General features: G+C 35.0%; 1 protein-coding gene across 1 annotated transcript in view; it reads right to left on the reverse strand.

Moving 5' to 3' along the window:
- Nucleotides 1-17,639, reverse strand: part of LAMA2 (laminin subunit alpha 2) — a 613,890-nt gene that overhangs the window by 239,898 nt on the left and 356,353 nt on the right. Inside the window, 2 exon segments of the mRNA XM_032650802.1 lie at nucleotides 3,765-3,878; nucleotides 9,490-9,601. Of these exon segments, the coding sequence (XP_032506693.1) occupies nucleotides 3,765-3,878; nucleotides 9,490-9,601 (226 nt within the window).

Here is a 17,639-nt window from a genome sequence, read left to right on the forward strand (position 1 = left end):
TGACATTTTTTGTTCTAGTTCTGTGAAAAATGCCAGTGGTAGTTTGATAGGGATTGCATTGAATCTGTAGATTGCTTTGGGTAGTAGAGTCATTTTCACAGTGTTTGTTCTTCCAATCCAAGAACATGGTATATCTCTCCATCTATTTGTATCATCTTTAATTTCTTTCATCAGTGTCTTACAATTTTCTGCATACACACACTTTTTTAAAAAATTGAAATGGTATTTTTCTGTTAATTAGTATTTTTTGAAACCATGTTCTTTTCAAAAATGAAAAATCAAAATAATATATACCTTGATTTCTTCATATTAATTAAAGTATATTCATAAACCCACTTTGTGTTCACAAAATTGATCAAGACTGTTAAAGGTGAGCAATCAGATAATCAACAAGTGAAAATGTCTATAAAGCACTGATAAGTTTTAATGATGTTTTGGCATCATGTAAACATAACTTCTTCAGTCTCCAATGATACAATAAAATGTATCTAATGCCTATTACCTATCATACGATATGGATTTATTATGACTGAAATACATTTTTAATTTTACAAGCATATAAAATGCTATTTTTTTCTCATTTCCAAAGAATTCATCAGAGCTTGGAGTGCAAAACCTTTAATTTTATCATCAATAACTAAATAGGTAGAGGAAATGGCTAATAGCCAAAATATAAATTCACTTTAAGCATAAAGTAAAAATTTGTTAATCTGATTGACCAATGGGATAGTCAGTTTGATTCAATGAAAATTCTGAATTATTATTTCTTTTAGTATATTTTTAAGAAGCTCAATTTTAATTACACTTAGTAAATGGATTTAAGAAAAAAACACCCATAAATAAACACTTCTGAACATAGCTTGTTAAATTCCGTGGGGAGAGGGACAGATTCTTTATTGTAGACAATGTTAAATGAAAATCCAGTAATCCACTTGCTTACAATCTGTAAATGTGGGAGTTAAGCTCACAATACATGAAGTTTTCAAGCTCTGAAATCTCATGACAGTTTCATGACAGTGAGTAGGTAATTCTTTAGTATCTAGTGACACTTGAAAATAGGTTTTTCTTTAAGGTATCTAAAATTTTCAAATTTATTTTGCAACCCTCTATCAAAGTAGCAAAGGTGTTAACTTTATTATCCACATTTGTCTAAATAACAGCACATTGGGATGGAAGGTACAAAACATGGATCAATTTGATGAAAGGCTTTCCTCTTTGATTTCATCTTCATATTAGTTCCTTGCAGTTTTCAAGTTTAAAGTTGTCTCTTACTAAAAAAAGTATGGTTTTTGCAATATTCTTTGTATATTGTCAGATTGACACAATCAAAATTATATCTCCAAAGACTTAGGGACTTTAAAAAATAAGATTATAAAACTGATTATGTTTTAACCATGTTGAAAATGGTATTTCTAAAACTCAACTGAAAATCTTGCACAACCCAGAGACCCTGCTTTTCTTTACTGATTTGAAAGAAAAATAACATGTAGGAGTTTCTTACATTTCCTGATGTCATATTTCAGTTAATGTAAATAAAATTAATCTTAAAACTCAAGTGTTTCTGCAGTTGAAACCATAAAACAATATTAGACAACAACACTATGGAAAACCCAAACTGAAAAAGACGAAAGGTTCGCTCTGATGGGCTGGTTACTTTTACAGGTGTCCTGCTACAAAAGTACTTTCCAAATGTCTATTCACATTGCTTACCACAAGAACAATGACAAGGAACAAGTATGCAGTCTTCCCATGTGGCTTGAGTGTTTCCTAGATCACTTCAAAAGTACTTTGAGTCAAAATGACCTTTTAATATATAATAAGTCTGCCCTATAACAGAGGTCTGGATTTTGATCTAATATCAAAAAATATTTCAGTTAATTTCTAATTAGATTTCAAAGCCAAACTAAAACGCAGTTTATCTGTAAGTTTTGTAAATTTTCTGTCTAGCGCTGGTGGGGGGAAGCATAAATAATAAAAAAAAGGAAGCTAAAATGCGGGTCAACTGAACAGTAAGAATGCCTTTGATGTGCAACATATAAATATTTTTCTCTTTGTGGATCACATTAGAATGAATACACTCAAAATGGAACATCAGCATTTAGTTATTAATACCATTTCAGATAAAGAGAATTTGAAAGTCTCCAGAAATATCTTACATGATCACCTATTTACCAGCTACAGAGGAAACCTCAGAAAACACCCCAGATTCTATCTCTATCATCAAGATCTCTGTTGTTTCCCTAAGATTCATTGTGTTATTTGAAGTAGCCTACCTCCCTGCCCATGAAACAAAGTCAGTAAACTAGGCTTCATTAGTAGAAGGTCTCACATAATCATTGATCCCCTCCCTTCTTCCTCCCAAAATTATGCTGGATGAAACTATTTTATTCTAAAATGGGCTTTCATTCTTAGAAATATTACATAACCAAATGAATTAACAGCATGATTTTAGACTTAATGAATGCAACATGAAATATTACTATTGGGAACATTAAAAGTCTGGTATCATGAAATATTTATTTTTGTCTTTCTAGGTTTCAGTAAAGCAAATCTATATCTGGTTTGGGTTGAATATTTCCTATTGCATGTTAGTAAAGTATTTAAAGGTAACTCAGTATTTTTTCCAAGGTACATTTTAAAAGACTTATTGTATAATTAAAATGAAAATCGCTTAGTCTTTCTATTCATAACAATGCCATTTGAAAAATCTACTGATCCACAAATTAAGGCTATCACGCTTTATACTGCAATGCAATTAAACAAAATCTTCTATACAGAAAACAGAAACAGCATCAATAAACCTAAATGCCAAATCACATTGAAACAAAAGCCCTGAATTTTCATTTTGGATTTTTCCCAGAAGCTTTTAAGTAGAAGAAAAAGGGTGGGGGGAAGAATGAGCAAGAGAAAGAGAGAACATTAAGAAATACAGATAACAGAGTCTGCCTTAAATTCTACAGGGAAATGAGAGTATGATATCTTCCTAAACTGGCACCATTTCAAATTGTGTTTCTGCAAGACTAATGAAATGAGAAGTGTTGTTTCAAGCTTCATGCCATGTCAGACAATATAAAACTAACATGCCCTTGAGTTAATCAGAATGGTCTATTCAGTGTAATTCTCTAATCCAAAAGCTTCTTAGCAGGATGGAAAGTACTTTGCCTTTTGCAGAGCTTTTTTTCTGGTTGAAGTATAGACTTAATTGTAAAAGGAGTAAGGAGCTCTGGTGAATATGTATTGCATATATTTATTATATTTTAATCTATATATGTTGCCTTGTATTTAGTTAAATGCTGACATTTGACAATAAAAAAAATGTAGTATTCCCTCATTTTCAAAGTGACAAAAACTGAATTATGCCTATTACAGAGGTTACATTTTATACTTTTCATATTATGGGGATATAAATTATTTCCTGTTACAGAAATACAGTCTATTTTTTGGTAGATTTATGGAAGGGATTGAAACCATATATACTTGTAGTAGAAAGGTATCCCAGTCATTAGTTATGCTTTATTATGATGTATCTGATCTTAATTCAATTCTTAGACTAATATGAATAAACACTTTCTAATGCTTGTTAGTCAGGGAGACCACGTATGAAAGAACGTTCCCAGCTTCCAACTCAGTTCAATATAAAGAGTGCCATCAAGTCACTTCCTGACTCAAGTATTTAAAGTCCCAAAGGTAGTAATTGAATTGCAGGGCCTATTGAGCTGATTTCAGCCCTGTCAATCAGCATCTCCAAAGGAGAAAGCACTTACCAGGCATTCTCCAGTGATATCATCACAGGATTCCGCGTGACCAAAGCACTGACAGGGTTCACAGATGCCACCAAAAATAGTGCCGTTAACTCGTCTGTGCCTAGGCCAACAAGACTGAAAGGAAGATAAGGCTTCAAGTTAGTCTCAGGGATTTTTTAAAAGTTTGCTTTTTGTCTTTATTGGATAAAGGAAAATATTTAGGTAGCAAACCCAGCAAATGTGCTTGTCAAAGCACTGCCATTATGGAAATATTGCTACAGAGCTATTCCTCCTGACATGGGACCTTCGTACTAACCTTAGTTTTATTGGCAGGTATGAGATTAGAAGAAGCATTAGCTTGATGTCTGTTCTGAAATAGCAAAATAAAGCAGAGATATAAAGAACTGAAACATGACAGTCGCAAAGTAAAAAGCACAGATAAGAAAATGGAAGAAAAAGTACTGAAAAAAAGCAGCCGACAGAAATGGACTCTTCAGAACCTTAGCCTAAGAGAGCACCTAATGTCATTCCAAGGAATATAGTTTCTCTGGAGTGACCCCTCTTTCCCACGTACAAACTGCCCATAACTCTGTCACTTTCAGAAAATCTTTGCAGTCATTTGGAAGAAAGGTAGTATCCGCTCTTAACATTTGATCACACACACACATATAATTTATACCTCTCATTCTCAACTTCCTCCATCCTATTATGCTTTCTCAAATTTACACAAAATAGTTTATGATTTATTTACCATATATTTATTCCCTTGATATTTTATTTTATGGCATTATTCTACTAGAACTCTACTTACATCTATCATTTCCTTTCTAAGTGTGAAACACTTTACCATCCAAAAATAGAACTCTGATTAGAAAAAGGGTATTTGGGCCATATAGTATCTGTGTGTCTGTGTTGGCTTTCAGTTCACGTCATGTTTAAGTTTCTCTTCCGTGGGGGTCACTATAAATTGGACGGGATGCAAAATAAGGGGACAAACTTCACTGCCCTCTAGGAGGTTATGATCTCCAACAAGTTAAAATTGCATTTTGTGGGTTATTTACCATATTTCTGGATGGTTAACTATGACATAATACATCATGAAAAGGCTTTTTTTTCCCAGTTGAAAGTGGAAACGAGAGAAACCACTGAAGTAATAAATAATATAGAATTGTGTTGTGTATTGTTGGAAATGTTCCTTCTGCCTCAGGATATGAGGACTCTTAAATGTGAACATCGATAGCAAACACATAAAAAAAAGGGATGAGCTGATACTTCGTATTTGAAAGGAAAACAAAACAACTTTCTTCTTAATTTGCGCAGTACAGAAAAGGTGTCAATTTTCTAACCTCTTCTAATAGTTTCTCCTCATTAAAACTGTTGTCACCCTAGACTCATTATAGAAGAGATTTTGTAATGTAATATATATTTCTAAAAACTGGTAAAGCTACATATCCAGAAGGGGGTAGAAAGTAAGGGTGTTGATAACAAGGAGAAAACTGATTTACTCTTTTCAGGACAAATATTCATGGAATTGTCATTAATAAGTTATATATATATATATATATATATATATATATCTGCAAATGTACTACTCCATTTGTACATGTACTCCATCTTCTTTCTTCAAATTTCCCAACTCTTTACACCTCTCTCTTAGCCAGTAATTTCATCTCATTAGTCACAGAGAAAATTAAAGCCATTGGAAGCCAAATTTCCACTACCAAGTCCACAAGCATAAGTGTATATCTCCATTTGTCATATTCCCCTCTGCAACAGGCATGCAGGATTCTTCATCCTCTCAAAGGAATATCACTGCACTTGTAATCTGTATTCCATTATCTATTGTCTTCCCAGCATTTCCTCTCTGTGCTGCGTCAGTAATAGCTTTCCTTTCTGTTGGATCATTACTATCAGCTTGAAAATATGATCGAGTATCTCCATCAAAAATCAGCTAATAGAAAAAAAAGACAAAATTACTTCCTTAATATCCTATAACTTTCAGTTACCTACCTGTTTTTCTTTTCAGTAAGACTGCGTTGAAAAGAATGGATATATATATATGTATGTATAACTGATTCACTTTGCTGTACACCTGAAACTTTCACAACATTGTAAATCAACTATACTCCGATAGAAGTTTAAAAAAAGAAAAAAAACTAAAAAAAAAAAAGTTTTTTCTTCCTCACTTCCCTTTTATGCTTCATTCCATCCTAATCAGTCCTGTGCTATCACCACTTGATTAAAACTGCCCTTGTCCATGTCACCAAATTCCAGGGAGCCAAACCTAATAAACAATTCTACAATCAACACTTTATTGCTCTCTCATCAGGATATGGTTTAGTTGATTCCTATCTCCCTCAAAAGTCCTCTTCTCGAAACTTCCATGATATTACAGTCCCAAAGTTTCCACCCCATTTCTTTGCTGTCTCCTCTGCTTCAACCTACTTCTCATTGTCAGGAGCTCCGGGGGGCTTAGTCACTTTTCTTCTTCTTTCCACAGTTTCTCCCAGGTCATTTTATTTAGTCCCCTAGTTGATGATTCCTTCTAAATACATATCTATAGACCAGACAGATATTTCTGAGTTCAGGACCTACATTGGACATTGACAATACACTTCACAGCTCTTTCAAACCTAATATTTCCAAAATGGATCGTTGATTTCATCCTCCCCATCACAGTTGTTCCTCTCCCAGTTTTCCTCAGCTCAGTAAATGGCACCACATCCAATTGCTCAAGCTCATCATCTGACTCATTCTTAAAATCTTCAGTTTTTTCAACTCTCCCATGGCATGTCTATCAGTAAGTCCTATTGGTTCTACTACCAAAATATATTTAGAATAAACACATGTCTTTCTACATCCTCTGTCATTATACTAACAAACCACTATCATCATTGCATTCTACCACAGTAGCATATTAACCATTTTCCTTCTTACCTTTCCTGCCATGTACAATAGGTTCTACACACTGTAGTTATAATGACTTTTTCAAAAAAATATAAAACTCAGACCATGGCATCACCCAGCTTAAAGCATTCTTTCCATTGCATTTAGAATAAAACCACAAGTTCTTATCATGCATGCAAAGCTCTGAATGGCCAGCCTCCTTCAATCATACCTTGTGCCACTTTCTTACTTGCTTACTATAAGCTTCAGCCATACCCGCCCCAACTCAGCTCCTTGCCGACTCCAAACTCTGTTTCATTTCCTCCTCAGCTCCTTTACCTAAGCTGACCCTAAACTCAGTTTAGATGCTACCGCCTCAGAAAACCTCCCTGACAACCTCTCATAAAGTAGTCCCTCCCATCTAATCTTCCTATACCCATTCTCAGTACCTCTATCAAGGCACCCTGTTTATTTTCTTCATTGAATTTATCATATTTATCTAAATTTTCTTTGTGGCATCATATAGAAGAGGGAACTGAGATTTGAATTAAAACAACTTTTTTTGTACCCAACTTTGCTTTCACTTCCTCACCTGTTCCACTTGTCAAGTGACATGAATTATGATGATACTAGGAAAGTATGAAAATATTTGAAAGATGAACTGTGGGGGGATTTATAAGAAGTAGAAATGAGGAAAAAAGAGATTCTGAATCAACATTGTGGAGCCAAACAAAACAGAAGAGAACGATTTTATAATGGAGTTATAGAATGTGTTTTTGGTAAGCTAGCATTAAGACATTAATAGTCTTTGGAGTTTACTCAGCTTTTAAAGGATCCAGTGATATTAGTGATAACAAAACTAGAGTGCCTGGTGTTAGGAACTCAATAAAAAAGCAAATGAATTTAGGAAAGGATAGGAATAGATAATAGTGAGTTTAAGGATAGGAAGTTTCAAAGAAAAGAAGGAATTATTAGAGAGTAGAAAAAACTAAGAAGCCAGAGAGAAACTCCAGAGTTCATTGTCTTCTGATTCAACTAAATTCTTTTATGGATTCCAAAGTAACTTGATTTATCAATTATCATGTGAGAGGCACAGGAAGGTTTTCTTATCCCTGCTCTGCTTCTTTGTTCTGACTCTCCCACACTCGCTTGCTTCTCTCTCTTCCTACCTAATCGTTACCATTATTTAGCATCCAATTTGAGGTTTTTCCACCCTAGGATACTTTCTGTGACGTCTCTCTCCACTGGAATTGCTCATCTCTTTGAAAGACTATTGCACTTAAGCTCTGTACCACTTACTGGTGCCTTAATTATATAGTGCTGTGATCCAATTTTTCACAGGTATTTGTTCTGTCTCCCTAAACAGACTGTTAGCTCTTTAAGAACAGGGATTGTGGTGTAATCTTCTTGATAATCCCCTCAGCATCTAGGGCAGAATTTACCAAAGATTCTTAATAAATACTTTTGAAGAAAGAAAAGAAGAAACAAAATGCATAACCAATTAAATAATTCTAATATTCAGACAATTTTAGATTCAATGGGCATTTTAAATTTGTATAAAAGACGATGAGGAGCACTGAGAGTAACCAACGCGGGAATAAGTGCTAAACCAAGAATAGAATCAAGGTATTTATTATTTCAGTTGAAATAAGAACATAAAGGTTCAAAGAGAGCTTTCTGGTTTGAAATAAAAACTGCTAGACTCTTAATAAAAAAATACTTTTCATCAAGTACAGTATTTATTTTACATGTAAAATCAAATTTGGGTTGACAGAGCTAATTCATTTCCATGATTATTTTTCTCTTCTCTATTTGAATTTTGGAAAAGTGACAGTGAATTACATTTAGTTTTATTTCCGGATAGGTGAATCTGAGCCCAGTTAAAGAAAACACATTTGTCACCAATATGACTCTAAGCCCTGAGTAACCTCTCGTAGCATGCATTATTTTAAAGTACAAGAGGAACGACAAAGCAAGGCCTAGGGTATTTCTGTAAATGGCATAATGGGATAGTGTGCTGAAGTGGAACATCTTGGTACAGTCAGATGATTCCTTAAAGGCACCATTTTTAAAGAATTTAAGTTCCCATTTATCCGCAAGCCATGCCCTCTACAAGGGAAATGGTGTTTATATTTTTTTGACCAGATTTCAAGTAAAATCAATTTTCAAACTACCTAAAGAAAATGCATAAAAGTAAATAAAAATTATTACCTTAGAATGACACACTGTGATATTAAGTAAGGAACATTAATCTTATTATAAATCTAGAATATTGAGACAGCAATAAATATCTCAAACTTTAGGTGCTAAACAAATCAAAGACCTGTAGGAAATTTTCTAGATCAAGGTATTTCTTCCATATATTATGTTCTGGACATCTTAAAGACTGAGTCCTTCAGATGACTGTGATTTGGCTGTATTCTTAGGAATAAAGTAGATTCAAAAATGGATTAAAAAATGTGGAAAGGGTGAAAAAGAAAAGAAATAGTGCTAAATTCCTCGTAAGTACTCAGGTGGAAATGAAAGAGAAATATATTGAAATATTATTCCACCATCATTTATCCTATTTCATCAACAGATTAAATCGAAAACAAACACTTAAAGAAACATCAGATTTTTAGCTATATGTCATAAGGCAAAATATCTCTACAAGAAACCTGATTTCAAGCTGGCATTACACGCGTAACACTATTTGAAAGTCATGACTTTTTCGCAGACGTTGGAGTTTCTTCTTTAACTAATAATACACTATCATTTGTGCAATCCTTGATGAAAAAACTAAGCTTATTTTAGAATAGTTTATGGAAAATAATGCTGAAGGAACTTAGAATGCACTGAAGCTATATTCTTGCAAACTTACTTCACAGGAGGAGCCAGTATACCCTGATGGACATTGACAAACTTCCACAGCTGCTGCAATGCTTCTGTCAGTAGGATAGGGGACAGCAGATTCAAGGCCAACAGAGCTCAGCCTGGAGCAGAAGGAAAAAGAAATGGTAAATAAGCAACAGACTCCTAGGTGTTACATCCCTTGAGGAATAGTACAGAAACAATGATGTAAATATAAGCAAATTTTTATGTTGAAAAAGAAGGCAAATGAATATCCGTAACTTGATGCTCTGGTCATTCATCATATTAGGCAAAGTCAGCCCAGTTAAAAGTGCTCACAACCAGTACCGCGATCAAATGTTGAAAAGATAGGACTATTCTTGCTCATTTCTTGGTTTTTGGCTATGTGTTTTGATTCCATCCCCCCCTTTTTTTTTGAGATACAGAGTTTAAAATCATAGTTGAAGGGGCTTCCCTGGTGGTGCAGTGGTTAAGAATCCGCCTGCCAATGCAGGGGACATGGGTTCGATTCCTGGTCTGGGAAGATCCTACAAGCCGTGGAGCAACTAAGGCCATGTGCCACAACTACTGAGCCTGTGCTCTAGAGCCCACGAGCCACAACTACTGAATCCGTGCACCCTAGAGCCTGTGCACGCCGCAACCACAGAGCCCATGTGCTGCAACTACTGAAGCCTGCGCACCTAGAGCCTGTGCTCCCCAACAAGAGAAGCCACCGCAATGAGGAGCCTGCGCACTGCAACAAAGAGTAGCCCCCGCTCGCCACAACTAGAGAAATCCCGTGCATAGCAACGAAGACTCAATGCAGCCAAAAAAAAAAAAACATACTTGAAGGAATTTTTAAAACAGAAAACACTCATATGACTGACTTATTTTTAATATTTAAACTAGATAAGCAGAAGGACATAATATTAATATTCAGTCCAACGTTTTAAATTTAAAGAAAAATGAAAGATGGAAATTATTTTGGTTGCTTTTTCTCAGAGATAGATCTTCATGTTGGTAGGTAAAAGTGAAACTTTTTCAAATGCTCAGTTGAATTAGAACTATTTTCCTAAATTGTTTTGGGCCTAAATTAAATTCACTGTTTTCTGTACTTACGGGCTTCATTTTATTGGTATTTCTGTACAATCTGGTGATTTTAGCACAGAGATTTGGTATCATTCATTATTCCTAGGAAAAGCTGGTTTGGTCAAATTGAAAAATGCTGTTACATAAATAGTATATATGTATAGTGTGTGCATGTATTTCTTTCCAAATATGCAACCAATATACATTCACAATTTAAATAAATGTTATTAGTGCCTTATTGGCTTTTTCCCATTAAAAAAACCAAAATGTAAAATCTTCATTGTTAAGAACACAAACTCAGAAGTCAGACAGATCAAGATTCATATCCTGTCTCTGACATCTACCAGTCCCACAGCCTAGGAAAAATTACTTAACATCTCTCGGCCTCAATATCATCATCTATGTAATGGAGATAAAACAAGAGTCCATAAACGATGAGCTTGATTAAAGGATTAAATGAAATAATGAATGTAAAGCTCTTGATATAGTACATAACTCATATACGTGGTTATAAAATGCTAGGCATTTTATTAACATATATTGACTGCTGCAACAGGATCAAAATGACTACATGAGTAGTACAAGAAATACTATTTCCATCCCCAAAACTAGATTTTTGTCATTTTAGTGTATTAAAATAAATTTTAACTAAACTCTAAGAGCACAAAATTAAATGACTGCTATTGATTCATAATGATAATTATTGTTTTTTAAAATGACTGATAGATCTCCGTAACACATAATATGCCATTATTTAACCATAAAAAAGATGTAAGTGATTCTTGCTAGGGTATGCATTTTCAGTTGCCTTCTTAAGAGTGGTGGTAGATTTTTATTGTTTGGCGATTCACAATTACCAAAGAGCTTGCCAGTTTGAGAATCTATATTGTAATCAAGCCAGAGAACAAAGTTAATCAGCTCATTAAATGTATCTTCAGAAGTGACAACCTTTAACCAAGTCGTAAGCTTTTCAGCAACAAGTTTCTAAAATCTTTATTGTTTTTACTGTGATTTTCTTAATCCTACAAGCATTAAAAATCACTGTTTTACAGTGTTCAGGTTACACAGAGATTGAAAGAATTTTTCAAACGGTAATTTTTTCCACCAAATAAACTTGTATATGAAGTGTCACTGGCAATATTTTTTTTAATTGAGGTGAAATTCACATAACATAAACTAACCACTTTAAAGTGTCATTTAATACATTCACAGTGTTGTACAACCAACATCTCTATCTAGTTCCAAACATTTTCATTAGCCCCCTCCCCCTTCCACAATAAAACCCGGTATCTATCAAGCAGTCACACTCTAGTCCACTGTTCCCCCAACCTCTGGCAGAATCTGCTTCTGTTTCCATGGATTTACCTATTCTGGATATTTCATACAAATGGACATATATAATACATGACCTTTTGTGTCTGGCTTCTCTCTGTTAGCATAATGTTTTCAAGGTTCATCCACGTTATAAAACATATCAGTATTTCATTCATTTTTATGGATGAATGATATTCTATTGCATGAATCTACCATTTTCTTATTCCATTCATCTGTTCATGGATGGTTGGCTATTTCTACTTTTAGGCTATTGTAAATATACTGCTATGAACATTTATATACAACTAGTTTTGAGTGCCTGCTTTTAATTCTTTGGGGTATATAACTAGGAGTGAAATTCCTAGATCTGGCAATTTTTAACACAACATAAGGTTTGGAAGAGTTACTAAAATAAGGATAGTACTTGTTTATGCTAACATGAGTTTATGAGTACTCCTGTTGTGTCGTCTCTACCTAGCCTGATCACGTCAATACATGCTCAACACATTTTTGCTGGATGGATGAATCTCTGGATGGATAGAAGGATAGACAGGTGGTGGGTAGATGAATAGATAGATGGATAAATGGATGGATACAAGACCAAATACATACATAAATGAATAAATAAATGGATAGATGAATGGAATGTAGCCATATTACAAACAATGTGTAACATACTCCATAACAAATGATACACTGAAGCCAGGATCCACATTTCAGATGAATGAAATCAGATAAGTAGAAGAAAACTTACTTGTTTTACCTAACAAAGAAAATAAATTGAAAACTGTTAGCATTAGGACTTGAGGCCAGAGGCCAGAACTCATCTGAATTTATTGTGACATCTAATTGCCTGCAATTAATGGACTGTCGCATGACAAACTTGTATTTCTGATCACTTTAATTTCAGAATTAGATGATTTCATGATTACTGTACTAGTTGATTATCATACAAAAGACTTTCGCAACTTACTAAACAGCAGCCTGGTCAATTGTATATAGATATAATCCTAGGATTTTCAATATAAAATTAATGAGCAAAACATAAAGAAAGATTACTGGAATGTTTTAAAATAGAAAAATGAGTAATTGACTGCTTTAAGAAACAATTTAAAATAGAACAAAACAAAAACAAAAATATTTTCAATGAACTGCCAACCTTCATTTGTCTTTTGAAACAACAGATGTTCCCCTCCTTAATCTATGTAACCATTCTGAGCTATGAGAAATTTCAACACTCAAACATCTTTCCCAGCAATATTCCACATTAGTATTCACTGAGCAGTCCCAATGTTCATTAGGTTCTGCTATTTGTTAAATGGGATTTTAATGTGTTTAACAGTTTTTAGTGTTACTCGTGAAGATGGCTGCAGTTTATTCTTTTTCTCCCTTCAATATGGTCATTTTATTTTCTTGATACAGGCTGCATTGATTTAAATACATAATGCTGATAGTAATAAAGTACTAAAGTTTGGAGATGCACGAACTGTCAAAGACTTGTCAACTAAATCAAATGCTTTAGCTGGCTATCTCTCTTTATTATTATGAGTGAGAAATACAGAAGATGATGGATGAAGAGAAAAGATATAATTATATAAGCTAGTATGGAAAATATTGGAATCATATAAGAAACACTGTCCTGGAACTGTCTTAAAGATTGTTCTTAATATTTTTGTTTTCCTATATTTTCCACCAGAGTTAGCTATGTCATGCTTCACACACAAAAAAAGAAAAAAGTCCAAACTATTCTTTAAATAACAGGACACTTGATCTTAAAAACTCTTTTATATTCTTAATTCACCTTTTTTGTATAGAAGATATCTATTTAATTCTACTTAAACAAATGTTACTTCAGGTTCGTCACCATAAAGATTTTATCGCTGTTCAGGTGCTCTGTTCTATTTCATTTTTGAGAAAACATAAGATGATGACTTAGAACTTCCTTTAGCCTCTGTCCTGTGGAAGTTCCACAAAGTACTACTCAATTAGTGAAGGCTGATCATTTTTACTTCATTCCTAAAAAGGCAACACAATCATTCACTGGTTCATTCAATGTCTGAGTGGGCCATCTGGGAACGAGCTAGACATTTTCTCCAAACATTTTCAATCCCATACCAAGTAAGGAAAATAACTGACAGAATCTGCTATTGTTGCAGCCATTCATCAAAAATATATTAAATGCTAATATAAGAATTCATCTCTTCCTCCCTAGTTCCACCAGGATGCTCTATGCACACTTCCATTGCACTCTTTATTATACTACCATAAACGTTACTACATGTCTGCCTTTCATACTCGACTATGCCTTCTTTGAATTCAATGATCCTTTATCCATCTTTGTATCCTCTTTCCTTAGCCTAGAACTATCACATAATAATTACTGTGCACTGAGTGTCTTCTGTGCACTATCATGGGAACTTGAGACATAGCTCCTTTAAATATCAATGAAACTAATGTGGTAGTCATGTTTTTATCCACATTTACAAAGTCAGAACCTGAAGCTCAGAGAAGTAAAGTGCCTTGTCACTATAATACCATTAGCAAATGGTGCAGCACAGACTCAAACCCAAACCCAATGGTTAGCCTGTTACTCGACATTGCCTCCCAACATATACTAGATAGCAGGTCAGATGTTTTGGATACATCATTTTCTCACCTTAGCATTCAATCTTGAAAGTTAGGTATTCTTTTTGCCATTTTACAGAAGAGAGAGCTGCGACTCAAATACACAGGGAAGGCACTCAGTAAATGCTGGCAGACTGAATGAATCCAATGTTACAGAATAGATTTGGGAGGTAGTCAAAGATAATGGGGAGAAAACACATGTGGGCATAAACCCTGGCTGAACCTCTTCCCAAGAGCAAGTTACATAAATCTTTTTAAGAGCCTGAGAGCCCTCGTCATAATAATTTCATCAAAATGCGATTACCTGTATCATTAATAATGAATCCAATGTTACAGAATAGATTTGGGAGGTAGTCAAAGATAATGGGGACAAAACACATGTGGGCATAAACCCTGGCTGAACCTCTTCCCAAGAGCAAGTTACATAAATCTTTTTAAGAGCCTGAGAGCCCTCGTCATAATAATTTCATCAAAATGCAATTACCTGTATCATTAATTTCAAAAGGTAGAAGTATACTATCAACACTATTTCCACAAGCCTCAAAACACTCCTTTGTTTATAAGGATTTTTCTAGATTATTTATTATGTAAATTCTGTGTAATATTTTTGATACCCATGCCAAAAAATTTACTATTAAAAGGCATGTGAAAACATCTTGCCTTGGAGAAATTTCGTATTTCTTTTCAAGCAATAAAGACACATGGGTTGCATCACAATAAAGTCATGATGGGCTCAGTTATGCTGTGGTAACAGACAACTCCAAATTCTCAGTGGCTTAACAGAAAACAAAAGTTTACTCATGTGAAATCCTCTACAGGTCTGGGTAACTATTCCGGGTAGCTGACCTATGTGTGCTGTCAATATTTCAGGCTGTTTTGATCTTCTGGTAGCTAAGTAAGCTCCACAGAGTCTCAAACTGGCAATTCAATGCTTTTCCAGGGCTTGGGGGGAGGAGGAGAGGAATAATACATCATTTCAGCTCAGATTTCATTGGCCAAACCAGGTCCTATGACCACACCTACCCTCAAAGGAAATGCAATATTCCAAAAGGAGGAGATTAAAAATTTGATGAACTGTGCTAATGTCTACTATAGGGTATAAGAAAAAAGATCAAGCTAAATATCAAGGATGCTACTAAAAACAAGGTTTGGTGAATTTAAAGGAGAAAGATACACAGTTAGGTTAAGTTGATTTCTCTTACATTCTTAAAGGAAGAATGAAAATTTTTCCATTTTTATCTTCATCTTATCAATGAGGGCAATGAGAAGGAAATCAATTAATTTTATCGTATGGGCCTCTCAGCATTGTCGAAAAGAAATGACAGCAAAAATGGTCTCAATTTTAGAAATATCAGTCCATGCTTTATTCTAGATGTCTCCAAGTCTTAACGGTCCTTGGAAAAAGTGGTATATTCCCTGGAACGATGCAGGTCAGAGAGAAATGTTTCAGATTTGTGTGCTGATTTGCCATTAGCAAAATGCTTTTGCAGTCCTCTAATTCCGTTCTCATAGTGACTTTCTGACATTGGCAAGCAATTGTCCTCATCTTTATTTTATAGATGAGGTGATTGAATCCAAAGAGGTCAAAATGACACTTATGTTTACAACTATTAAATCGCTAAGATGAAAACAGAAGTCAAAATCCTGACCTGCAGCCCACTTCTCCCTCCACTATTCAATTCCAGTTCCTCCATAACAGGAGGAACGTAAGCCCATTTGCTGAGAGAACTACCCTGGAAATAAATCTTCCTTAAGTAATTCTAAACATGGATTTCTGTTGAGATAGCTTCAATTTACTTGTGCTTGCACACAAGCTGTATACCAAGTTGGAAGCCTACTGTGCAAGACAAGTTGAAATCAATTCAAATGATGTTTTATAAATATGACTCAATCTACTAGTAGATCAGAGATAAATAAAATATAACAAGCGTACTGACTCGGGATTCATGCTGACTTTTGGCTCACCTGAAGTGGGTAGGAGTTTCAAATATGATATGGCTTTCACTTCTTGAACCACAGTGCCTTACAAGATGTAGGCTGCAGAAAGCATCACCTACTCGGATTAGTTCCTGTGTCAGATCCCATAGACACACTCTGTGAACACGTTGTTCGTGTATGGGGAAACCTCAGCAGGCTCAAATGAAACTAGTGATTTTCAGATGGGTAGACACTAAAATTATCTGACATGAATCAGGGGGGTTCATGTCTTTGGATTAACTAGTCTGAGAAACAATGCTGGCAAAAATAAATAAGTCCCCCAGCCACTTTTTGTCAATTTGCTTGTCATTTATTTTGAAATCCAGAGGACTCATCTTGTTGTACTTGTTAAACATCGTGGCAATCTCTACTTACTAAATGTGAAAAAACATGATTAATTCCTAAGGGCTGCTTCTCATCTTCATGGCATTTTAACCCAGCTTCTAGCAGAACTGACTCTGCAGAAGAGGTACATTGTTTGGCAGTGGTTCTGTTTATGAATCTGCGATACTCTCCTTTGGGAGATGGTAATGATGATTACGCTTAAAGTACTACAAATGAAAGACAAACTAGGCCATGCAAGCAAATGAAGGAGGTAGGGGAGCATCAGTAATAAAAAACCCCTTTTGCAGATAAATCAGTATTGGAGACATCGCTTTGATTATGGGTATGCCAAGTTGTTGGTTTGGGGTCACATTTGGTCATCGAATTAACCTGATTTAGGACAAAATTGCCACGAGAGCTTGTGTTATTTACTATTAGAGTAGAAAAGGAGAAAGGAAAAGAGCTCATTTAGACACAAAGTCAAAATTTTGTCAGAAAAATACATCTTTTTTTTTTTTTGCGGTATGCAGGCCTCTCAATGTTGTGGCCTCTCCCGTTGCAGAGCACAGGCTCCGGACGCGCACGCTCAGCGGCCATGGCTCACGGACCCCGCCGCTCCGCGGCATGTGGGATCTTCCCGGACCAGGGCACGAACCCGTGTCCCCTGCATCGGCAGGCGGACTCTCAACCACTGCGCCACCAGGCAAGCCCCAACATTGTTTTAAAAATGGAAAGCACAGCAGCCTACAGTCAGCCCCTTATGGATGTTTGGTTCAAGTCAGGGAGCTCCTTCTTTAAGGAAAAAAAATGGAGAACAGAAAGGAATAATCCTGTGAAAGCATTCTAGGTAAA

Source organism: Phocoena sinus, chromosome 12 (assembly GCF_008692025.1).
Source record: "Phocoena sinus isolate mPhoSin1 chromosome 12, mPhoSin1.pri, whole genome shotgun sequence".
Classification (NCBI taxonomy): Eukaryota; Metazoa; Chordata; class Mammalia; order Artiodactyla; family Phocoenidae; genus Phocoena; species Phocoena sinus.